The 11,568-nt window shown below is 39.5% G+C and overlaps 1 protein-coding gene across 2 annotated transcripts; it reads left to right on the top strand.

The window, feature by feature from the left end:
* Nucleotides 1–887: 887 nt before the first annotated feature.
* RBMX (RNA binding motif protein, X-linked) lies at nucleotides 888–10,146 on the top strand. Of its 2 annotated transcripts, none has more exons than XM_010184457.1 (8): nucleotides 888–1,011; nucleotides 1,211–1,317; nucleotides 6,747–6,918; nucleotides 8,003–8,119; nucleotides 8,483–8,597; nucleotides 8,724–8,849; nucleotides 8,926–9,029; nucleotides 9,535–10,146. In XM_010184457.1, exons 1-8 carry the CDS (start codon nucleotides 903–905, stop codon nucleotides 9,840–9,842), a joined length of 1,158 nt encoding a protein of 385 aa, XP_010182759.1. In that variant the 5' UTR covers nucleotides 888–902; the 3' UTR covers nucleotides 9,843–10,146. The 2 variants fall into 2 exon arrangements, with proteins under 2 accessions (XP_010182759.1, XP_010182760.1); XM_010184458.1 differs by having other exon boundaries at nucleotides 889–1,011; nucleotides 8,941–9,029.
* The last annotated feature ends 1,422 nt before the right edge of the window (nucleotides 10,147–11,568 follow it).

Here is an 11,568-nt window from a genome sequence, read left to right as displayed (position 1 = left end):
GCCGAGGCGGTCGTTCGGTGCCGGGAGGCAAAAGAGTTCCTATCAAAGGTGGCCGCCATTTTGTGGAGGTGCCTGGAGACCGGGGAGGGTCTGATACCCTCCCTCCCCTTTCCCCGTTATTTGGCCAGGCGCGCTCTTTCACAGGGTAGAGGAGGGGAGGCCGCGCGCGCGCGCGGCGCGGCTTCCTGAGCGGCCCGGCCCCCGCTGTCCGGGGCCGCTTTGTCCCCGCTCCCTTTCCCGCCACTGGACTGGGGAGCGTTTGTCCACAGGCGCCAGGCGTTTTGCCAGGCGCTTCGAGGTTTTGCTTTGTGTTCGGCTTCATCCCTTGCCTTAGCCGTGGCCTTGCTGTGTATCCGTTCAGGCTGATGTGTTGTATAGGCCTCCTGACATAGTGTTCATGTCCTTTCAGTAATTTGAAAATTGAGTGTAATTTAGAATATTGGCGCAAGCTGACTTTAAAGTTTAAATTTTGATGTTATTTTCAGATATAAAGTAAATTTATTGAAACATCTGTGGTAGGATTTAGAGACAGGGAGTGCTAGGATTACCTTCGAGGGCAAAAAGAAAATTCTCAAAGACTTCACGTTCACCAGTACTGCTTGATCTTCAGAGAGTGCTCATTAGTGCTTTGTGGCATTTTTTAAAGTTAACATGATGTATTTGAAATAGATCTTATAATTTTAAGCAGTAATTGAAGGCAGTACTACTTCTAGTTTCTTAATTTTTTTTAACGTCCTTTATACCTTGTATCTCTTTAATGACACCATGCTCAACAAAATTGCCTTGTACTTTGAGGAAAGAAGTAATTTATGTTCCATGAGATGGTATGGAAATCTCTGTTGCAGTCTGATGTTTAGTCGGTAAAAACCTTATGCTTTTAATAGGTCATTTGCGAAATCAAAATGGTTGAAGCGGATCGCCCTGGGAAACTGTTCATTGGAGGCTTGAACACAGAGACTAATGAAAAAGCCCTTGAGGCAGTGTTTGGCAAATATGGACGCATTGTGGAAGGTAAAAAGAAAAACCTTGCTATTTTAGGATAATAAAACATTAAAACTATCAGCATAGCTGTGATGACTTTTTTAGCATTGATCATTTGAAATGATGATGCTTTCATGTCCTCTAAGAAGTTCTGAGCTTAAAAGGTGAAATAAAGGTTAAGTGTTGCTGCCTCATTACAGGAATGGGTAACGTGTCTTTATTTCTGCAGTCCTTTTGATGAAAGATCGTGAAACTAACAAGTCCAGAGGATTTGCGTTTGTCACGTTTGAAAGTCCAGCAGATGCGAAAGATGCTGCCAGAGATATGAATGGAAAGGTAGGAGTTAAGACCAGTTACATGTTGCTGTTGTTATAAGCAATGCTGATCTTTGGGGTGAATTAACTAGTAATAAAAGTTGGAAAGACAATGGATTAGAAGATCCTGGAGACAAGTCATAATACTAAATTTGGCTAAGTATCTCTGTGTCCATGAAACTGAAATCACTTTCCTGATTCTGGATTTCACAATAAAAAGTGAAGTCCGGCTGTCAGTTATCTTTTTTGTATTTTAATTTTTATTTGGTGATTATGTACTTTATGGTAGCCTGCACTTCATTTCTGCATGTCTTCTATAATGTTCTTGTTTTATCATATTTGGATGCAATACTATGTAAATTACACTTTAGGGAAGTGACTTGAAAACTATGAATGTTTCCCTTAACATGGGCTTAATGTGACTTCCTTGCTGTGCTAGAACATTGATGGTGTTGATGCTGTCTGATAATCGATAGGTAACCTCATACATTTGTGAGTTGCATCATCAGTCTACTTGGCATGTATGAGTAGTGTCTTACCAGTTAATGTGAAATATCGTTGCGGTTAGCCAGCAAGTGAATTTGCTTGTTTACACCCACAATGCAGTGACGTGACTTCAGGATAAAGTAAAAATTGAATGCACATGTAATGTCATTAAAAATAAAAACCTGAGAAGTTGGAGCGAAAGTTCTGACATGAATAACAAGGATAGCTTGTCTGAGGATTGTGGGATATTGTGATTTATGTGTTCCAGCATGTTTTTAAATAGCTAGATGCAAAGTTGCAACTTCATGATCATCAGATGGTTATCTTCATAGAGGTGCTGTCTCTTCAGGCAGTAAAAGCAGTCTTATCGTTTAACTGGAATTTCAGACTGATCTTTCATACATAATCTGAATGGTCGTGTTAAGGTCGTGCAACCTTGACCTTTTTCTAACAGTATCTTTGAGATGCTATTCATGTAGAGTGAAGAAGTCTACTGATTCTGATTAATTAACACTTGGTATTTTGATGGGTATTTGTCTTCTTAGTGTAAGATGTGGAAGTAAAAGCAAAATTTTAGTCATGGCAGTCAGTAAGTAAAGCATAGCGAATGGTGTATTAGAAAATGGACTTGCTGTAGTGTTCACAGTGAACACAAATAATTTTGTGTTCAAAAAGAAAAAGCCTGCCATGTTTTGTGTTATAGTGGGCTTTCTGCTGTGTGTGGTTAGTTTCTGGGTGCTTCTGGACAACCCTGTGACAATTCCTGATACTTTCTTTGGAGACTTGCTTCCTTTGTCAAGGCAGAGAGTGACAAGTCAGATAATGCCCTTTCAGCCTAAAGATCGTTAAGGATGCTCCTTTTATTGAATCTATTTCTCTGTTGTGTAGTTTGCTACAGTTCTGGAGGCTTACTGCAGTTCTTAAAACACTGATTTCCTCTGAAGTAGACATTACTCTGAACCCTCACATAAGGTAACTTCAAGCACCAAGAGCTAATTGTCAGTCTGAAGGGAGTTCAATCGCCAATCCTAAGTGTTTGTGGAGTGCAGCTTTCAAAGGAAAATCTCCCTGAAAATAATCACCGTTACAAGTCTTGAATGCTGTGGCATGTTTGGTCACGTTGGAAACATTGAGGAAACTAATGCTTAGTAAAAGTAGCGAAACTGAATGCTTGTGGCTGAGGTAATGTCTACACATGCTGGAATGTACCATCTACATCACTGTCAAGAAACCCTAGAGTGTACTGCCTTGTGGATCATCATTCTCATGGTTTTGGTCTTCAACACTACAAATCTAAAAGTGCCTTCATCTGCTTTGAAATTTGAACAGCAAATAATGTATGGAACAAACATCCTCACTTGGCCTAGAATGACTTTTTAACATAAACCTTTAGGTACTGCTGTGTATAGTTCCAGTTCTGTACTGGTCTAGCTTGGTTCAACTCTGGATGTGGAAGATGTTCATGAGGTAGTTTCTCATCCTTATCTTCAGAAAGCCTTCTAGACAATAAGTATTGCTTGCACGTCAAAAAGACTTCTTTCTAGATCTGAGGAGCAGCAGTGTTTGCAGCATGCTGTGAGAAGAGATCATTGTAATAGAACTTGGATTTTTTTTATTTTGCTCTGTTTGGAAACGATGTATTGGAGTGCTCATGAGAATTTCAGACACATGAAAAGAAGTGGCAGAAGTCCTGTGCAGACAATAGTCCAAGCAGTCTGTGAGTCTAGCCAGGGGGAAGAGTTCTGCATCACCAGCCTGTTGCTGCTTCTGTCATTCCAAAGGAATTCAAAGTTGCAGTCTGTAGAAGAGACTGATTTTAGATTCTGCAGGAATGAATTTGCATTTGGTTTTTTTGCTTTGCAAGTATTCATGAAAAACATATATACAATGTTTTGCTCCTTTCTGGGTGGCAGGAAAGAAGGAGGTTAATTATATTTCATTCTAAAATGGAACAAGCATAGACTAATCTAAGCTTGTGTGTTGAAGATTAACTTCAATCCTGCAGAAAGAGGTCAGGAGATAATAGTTTTGGAGCAGGGGTGGACATTTTTCACTTAAATTACTTTCTCTGCAGAAGTGGATCAATGTTAGTATATCTGAGCAGCACAGAAGCAATGTTGGGAGTACTTTCTCATAGCAAACGATTAGCTGCCTTTAAGAAGAATCTTAATTGCACGGTAGTCAAGTCTGCATCCTGATGCCATGAAATGTACGTGTGTATATGGACACAAGTGTGAATACTCCAAGTCTGTAGTGGACATGCAATGCAGTGGGCTGTTCTCATGATCTTTTGGTCTGAAGTCCTGACGACAAAATGAATGTATTAAAGAGAAGATATGACCTAAGAGGCAATGTTTGGGACAAGCCAAAGATTTTATTTTGATGTAGATGTGCCAAGCCAGCTGGACTGTGTTAAGAGGTTGGAAGCAAATACTATGATCCAAACAACAGTTTACACTGTACTCAATGCTAGAGAAGGTTGTCTTCCTCTAATCAACAGCAAGTGTTAACAGTTCTTTTGGTGAAGAAATTACAGGATACATAGAAGCTCAACATGTTAAGAAATGGCCTTAAGTTCTTGAAGATACTTGGTGGAAGGAAACCCACTTGATGGAGCATGACCAAGGAAAATGCAGAAATGATGGAGACACTGCATCAACAGTAAAATGATCCATTGGAGACAGAAGCCCTGTGGTGTCAGGTTGCAGTATTTTGGCCCCATTTGCAAAACTTTCCAAATGTCATTCATCTTTTCTGTTGGAATGTGGAAGTTTGCAGGACAGTTTTCTGTTTGATTAAAGTTCTCTGGATCACCTTATAGAGCTGTATACATTGTTCATTCCACATACAGGAGTTTTCATGATTGCCAATCTATTGCTATTCCTAAATGACTCATATCTTAAATGACTTTCCTGCTTTTTAGTGTCAAGGTGACTCCACCATACTAAAAACGCTACTGTAACACTCTGTATCAAGGTTAGAAACACCAACTAATGAGTGTTTATGTTGATAGCTAGTGCTTTGGGCTCATTGAGGAAAAAAATCCTTATTCTGAGGTGGCTTGTGTGAATTTTACCTGTTCAGTGAGATGAGACCTTTCTTTGAACTAAGAACCTCTAAAATAACTTGTATACGCTGCTTTAAAATAGGCCAAACTTTGACAAATATCTTCCAGTTAACAGCAACAAAAAAAGTCGTCTTGGACCTAATGAAAGGTCTTTTTGGACCTTAGGCATAACTTTTTAAAGTTTTTTGCATAAAGCAGTTTCAAAAGAAACCTGTCTTTTGCCTAGGTAAGAAGCATAAGTGGAAAGCAGAAATAGGAGGAAAAATTATAAGAAAAACTACCTCCTACAAATAAAAAAAATTCCAAAAACCTTGGACCTAGCATGTAGGTTTTCAGAACCCATGCTAGCAGAAGGGGATCGTGTTTGGTTTCCAAACTTCACATAAACTGTCAGTAATCTACCATTAAATTAAGGATGGCAGTGGTAATGATGGCAGAGCTTAAGGCTTCAAGCCCACTGTTCCTATTTTGAGAAGGATGACTGAGATAAGTGATGATGATGGCAAAATAATGTAATACAAACTGATAAGTTCCAGTGATTAGAGGTACTGATGCTCGTACCTGGAGTGTTTCAACTCGTCCTGCCAAAAGGCTTTTTGAGGAACTTCTATTAAGTCAAAGCCAAGACCAGTATGATTTTGCTAGTTATTTCCTAACCTTTTTTGTCACAGTGGATCACATTGGACCTGTGGATATATACGCAGGTTTTTGCAACAGTAGCTGCAACTACTGTTGGACTGTGGCATAGTACATGAGCTACTAAAGTGGATGATTTCAGAGAAGGCTACTAGATTTCAGTGAAGAATAAAAAAGATTCAGTGCCTCAGTAAAAAACTATCACCAGTTCAGAGTATGGCATTACTAGCAGTCAGATTCATGTTTATTTATTGCAGCAAATAAGAGCAATAAACAACACTTCCTGCCTGTGTAATTAATTAGTTGTCATAGCAGTTAAATATTTAACTGCTAAAAAAGGCAAATAAACCATGTTTGCCAGGTTAGATGCACAGTAACCTGAGTAGAGCTTGTGATCTTGGCTCTGCTGTAATTACCAAAATATGTAGTGTCTGAAAGATTATATAGAAATTTGATTAATTAGATTGAGTTACTCAATGCCACTTGCTCGTGTTTGAGGTATAGTTGTTGGCTGCAGAGTTCCTCTTTATTCAGGTCTGTATTCCAGAAAAAGCTTCCACTTTTTTTCCACACACACACACACACAAAAAAAAACCACAACCAAAAAAAACCACTGAAAAACCACAACAAAAAAACCCCACACCACAAAGCACCTCCACTCTGGAAAAGCAAGTAAGAGTAAATTGTGACAGTCACCTTTTTTTAAAACACATATTGAAACAGTAGAAAAGAGGGGTGAATTACCACATTCAGTCTGCTTTGTAGATGCTGAAATTACTTCTAAATACTTCGGTGATCACCGTTTTATCAGGACATCAAGAAAATGTACTAAACGGCCTCCCCATTGCCAGAAACCCCAACTGAAGCTAAGATACCTTCAGCTTAATCCTGTAACTACTGGTGCAGTCCTAGTTTGATACAAAAGTCCGTGGCAATTGAAAGTAATTGGAGATCATAAATCATGTTTCATTTACAGAATAAATGACATGGGGCTGCCGTAATCATTGGACACTTGTGTTTTCACTGAAAGTCCTTTCTGATGCTGCTCTGTATTTTTTTCATCAATACCACAAGAATGAAGTACTGTAGAAATTAGGTCCAACATGCTGCTGAGTTCATGGGGACTAATACTGAAGACTGAAATCAGTTCTAGAGTTGCTCTAACTTTATAGAATGGAAGCCCTATAATAGCGAAGCAAGAGGGGCTTAATTTAAGAAATACAAACATGACTGAGCAGTAAGTAAAGCAGCTTCTTCTTTAGTCATTAGATGGGAAAGCAATTAAAGTGGAACAAGCAACCAAGCCATCCTTTGAAAGTGGTGGTAGGCGTGGGCCACCACCCCCTCCACGAAGCAGAGGTCCTCCCAGGGGCCTTAGAGGTGGAAGAGGCGGAAGTGGCGTGAGAGGACCACCTTCAAGAGGGAGTCACTTGGGTATGTATTTACCTCTCTCATTATATACTTGGACAACATACAAGACAATCCCATTGGAAGATGACAATAATCCTACTGGAAAAAAAAGTCAAAACAGCCGAATAGTGCACTCCTTGTTCTTTATTAAAATGAAATATGACCTCAGAAGTTTAGTCAAATTTTTGATTAGGCAAGTACACCTTAAGAAAAAGCTTTCAAATATGAAGATTCCCTTCTACAACTAACACTCCACTTGACTTTTGGCTATGAAAGAAATACAAAACTTCTGCCCTGCACATGAGAAAGGAAGCTTTCTGGTATTCAAGTTGAAAAAGCGATTCTCTTCCACCAGGGAAAGGGAACTGCCTTTCATTCTTACTAGCAACAGGTCTAAACTTTAGAAAAATTCTAGGACTGATCTTTCCAGATCATAGTGGGAGTTAGGGAAGCTAAGCTTTGTTTGTTGTTATAAAATAGTAGTGTGTTGAGTTGAAGCTTTCTGAAGTGGAAGGACAGTACTTGATACTGGATATCCTTTAAGATACAGATATTTATTCAGAGACTTTTCAGTATCAAAACAAAACTGTGACTTAAAAGAAAAAGCAAGCAGCACCTGAGGTAAAACAGTAAAAGCAGTAATTCAGAAGAAAACCTGGTAATAGTGAAAACTCCTGTCTTAAAGAGTCTGTGTAGTAGGTTCTACAGACTCTGTAGTGCCTCTGTTCCCTCTCTGTAGGTTCTTCTCTAGTATGTCTTCCCAGGTGGCTCTTGTCTTCTGAGAACAGTAACTTCTTCAGCATATAAGCTGTGACTGATTACAGATACCAGCTGTCTTTCTCCCTTGTGTCACACCCTGTGGCTTTTGGATAAGTCCTAAAAGACAGTTCTTGACAGGAATTTAGGCTATGGAAAAGTTAACTTGGTGGGTTCTCAATTCTGCCAGTAGTGGCCAAAACACAAGTGAAGGCTTTGAGGTCTAATTTAGAGGTTTACTGTTGATCACATAGCAGTAATAACAGTGCCTAGGTTAATGTAGTTCAGGCTTTAGGGGCATACAGGTGAAAATCACAGAAGTAACAAGTTGGCTCATGGCTTATCCTTCTAGGGTCTTCTCGAGGGCCACTTCCCATGAAGAGAGGTCCACCTCCACGAAGTGGAGGCCCTCCACCTAAAAGATCTGCACCTTCAGGACCAGTGCGTAGCAGTAGTATGGGAGGAAGAGGTAAGGACTTTCTGAACTATTCTGTTGCTTCGTCAGCTGTAGCGCCTTAGTCTTTCTTCAGGAGCTGTTGCAAATCATTGATTCCAACTGCTGTGGGATACTGTATTTTTTTTTAATCTATCAGTTCTTCTCACACCAGTGTACTTTGTAGCTGTTTGGAACAAGTTAGTGTGTCCTGATGAGTGCATTCCTTTTAGTGCTGCTTTAAAACTGTACAAGCAGAAATTTCAAGTATTATAAATGTAGGCTACAGATGTGCATTTAAATCACTGTGAACAGTCTGCTAATACTCACTTGCCTTGAGTCATCTTCTGTGTGGCTAAATGCTAATCGACTAAAAAATTTTGCACTGTTTCTGTTAAGCTCCTGTATCACGTGGAAGAGACAGTTACGGTGGTCCTCCACGCAGAGAACCAATGCCATCACGAAGAGATGTCTACATGTCTCCAAGAGATGATGGCTATAGCACTAAAGACGGGTAAATTCTTTTACTAATTCAGTTTGGTCTTTTTTTTTTTTTTCCTCTTTTGTTCAGAGAAGGATTTTGATCCCTGATCTTTCGAGCTGTGACATGCAGGTAACATCTGAATTCTTTCCCTTGTAGCTATTCAAGCAGAGATTATCCCAGCTCCAGAGATACACGGGACTATGCACCACCTCCGCGAGACTATGCATATCGTGATTATGGTCATTCCAGTTCACGTGACGAATACCCCTCTAGGGGATATAGGTACCTATTGTTGGATTTTTCTCCCTGTCATTTTATTCTTGGTGTGATCCCACCGATTTGTACTAAGTCTTAGTAGTCTTTCCTCCTATAGCGATCGTGATGGATACGGTGGTGGACGTGACAGAGACTACTCGGATCATCCAAGTGGAGGCTCCTACAGAGATTCATACGAGAGTTATGGTAAGAATCTATTTTGAGGATCGTGTAATTTGCACAGGTGTCATAAAACATTACTTTTACTAGGTTGCTTGTGTTTTAGGGGGAAGTGGCACACTTTTTCCTCCCCCCCCTACAGTGAAAGTGCAGTTGTTGGTTATCATTTTGATCATCTTGTTAAATAAGCTATAAGCTAAAGAAGCAAAGTCTACAGTACAAAATTGCAACTATCTCTGGAAAATATGGCTGAGTTTCTTCTCTAAAATAACAAGCAATTCTGGAATACCCAGTAAAGAGACCACCTGAATAAACACCGTCTTCATTCCTTCAGAGTCTTTAAATCCACTCACTGCCTGACATGCAGTCCCTACTTTAAATACCATTAATGTGGCAGATTATATAAGAACATCTCAATACATACAAAAGAGTAGCAGTAAACATTTAATACAGCAATTCTGTAAATTCAGAAATTGAAATTGTTATATATAACTTACAGTGTTGCCATATTACCTGACCATTGACCCTGCAGGTAACTCACGTAGTGCTCCACCTGCACGAGGGCCCCCGCCATCTTATGGTGGAAGCAGTCGATATGATGATTACGGCAGCACACGAGATGGATATGGAAGCCGAGAAAGTTACTCAAGCAGCAGAAGTGATGTCTACTCAAGTGGCCGTGATCGTGTTGGAAGACAAGACAGGGGTCTTCCCCCGTCCATGGAAAGGGGCTATCCACCTCCTCGTGATTCTTACAGTAGTTCAAGCCGCGGAGCACCCAGAGGTGGTGGCCGTGGTGGAAGCAGATCTGATAGAGGTGGAGGCAGAAGCAGATACTAAAACCACTCTTAAACTTTTGGACCAAGACAAATTACTTCTCAAAAAAAAGAAAAGTGGAAGTTGTTTTATCTTTACTCCAAAAGGACTACTGAAAGGAAAAGTTGTTTCTACCTTTTTCTATTGTTGCCTGTTAAGTTTCCCCCTCCATGACATTTATGCTTTTGTGAGGAAAAGTTAAAAACAATGTTTAATTTCATTTCAAAATTGTTAACATTTCTTTCAAAAAGCAGATGTTAAATGTATAAAACTTGAGCTGTGTACTAGTGTTGTAATTTTCAAAGTAAAGTTTCCCTGAAATGCCACACTTCCCATCTGACTTTCCTCATGAATGGAACAAGCAGTTCTTAAGATCTTCCACAAAACATCCAGCCATCTGACATGGAGATGGATTGTTCTACATGTTCAGCATCTCATTCTTAAAAAGTATTGCTTGTGATATGGAGGGTGGTGGGGATATTCTGCACGAAGCTCATTTTTACCTAGAATTTGAACTCAGTGTTTCCAGTACAAAATGCCTTCAGATCCTTGTGTAAAGAAAAATAGAGGATGTCATTCACTAACCCAGAAAAGCGAGTGGATAATACTGTTTTCTGGCTTCATATTGTTTCATGGGGTGTTTGAAAAGATCTCCCCCCCCAGATGAATCATGTACATGTAAGTCAGCTACAGAATACTGTAAAAATAAAAAAAAACCAAAACAATTCCATCAAAGAAGCTGCAGAACGATGCTTACTCATACTGTTTCAAATTTTTGCAACTCTGTAGTGTTTCACTTTTAAAGGAACATCTTTGATTCCAAAGGAGAAAATAAGATAAGCAAAGAAGTCTTTCTCTGCAACTTCTCAAAGGCTTATGGCTTCATAAAAACAAGTGAATCTTTCAGCATTCCACAGCTGATTTAAAGCATCCAATGCCTGTGAAACAGCAAAGATGGTAAGCAAAGCAAACTAGTTTTTCAGTCTAAGTCAAAATTGAACCAAGTTATCTTCCTCTAGTACAGTAAGACAAGCTGCACGTCATGGCAGTGGAAGTGCTGTCTAGATTTAAAAAAAAAACAAAACTCCTCAATACATTAGAAGTTGTCAAAATTCAACATTTCTTCTTGGATAAAAGCATTTATGGCACCAATTTTGAAACTAAAGACAATGCAGCTCACTGTAGACAGAATATTGCCAAATAAGGTTGGGAGGGGGTATTTTGTGCCCAGTATCTTTCAGTGAAGATGCTTAAAGAGGCTGCAAATAATATAACAAAGCCTTGTGAAATCAGAAATTGGTTTAGATTGATATAAATACAAGCTCAGCTATTGGGAGTTTGAAGCAAGCTATTGCAAACTTGATGTTTAGTTGGATGCCTGACTCTCTTGTTTAGTTTGACGCTGCATTACAGGGATATCTAGTACATGTGGCAGAACCTGTGGCAAGTTGTTACGACCTGGGTAAAGCCATGAAGTTCAAAAGATGCTCTTGAATATAGTAGACGTGAAGACTTCCAACTAAAAAAAAACCAACCCACAAACCCAAAAGCTTTGTACCATTACTTAGTCCTCAGTAAATTTTGTTGTTCAACTTACGGATTTAACATGGCAGTGCACCATTGAAAAGGAATGAGAATCCATAAACCATGCAACTAAGCCATTCCAGTCCATTCCAAGCCAGTGAATCCACCACCACTTAAAAGAGAAGTAGTAATACTTGCAACAGAGTAATATGCAAACCCAAGTTTG

This window comes from Mesitornis unicolor, unplaced genomic scaffold, assembly GCF_000695765.1.
Source record: "Mesitornis unicolor isolate BGI_N332 unplaced genomic scaffold, ASM69576v1 scaffold50725, whole genome shotgun sequence".
NCBI lineage: Eukaryota > Metazoa > Chordata > Aves > Mesitornithiformes > Mesitornithidae > Mesitornis > Mesitornis unicolor.
This window is presented reverse-complemented; position numbering and strand designations above follow the sequence as displayed.

Bases quoted from the DNA above. Each gene is read 5' to 3' on its own strand.
- RBMX (XM_010184457.1), top strand. From the start codon at position 903: ATGGTTGAAGCGGATCGCCCTGGGAAACTGTTCATTGGAGGCTTGAAC. The intron at 8,120-8,482 runs GTAAGGACTTTC...GTTTCTGTTAAG, and splicing joins CAGTAGTATGGGAGGAAGAG to CTCCTGTATCACGTGGAAGA. The intron at 9,030-9,534 runs GTAAGAATCTAT...TTGACCCTGCAG, and splicing joins AGATTCATACGAGAGTTATG to GTAACTCACGTAGTGCTCCA.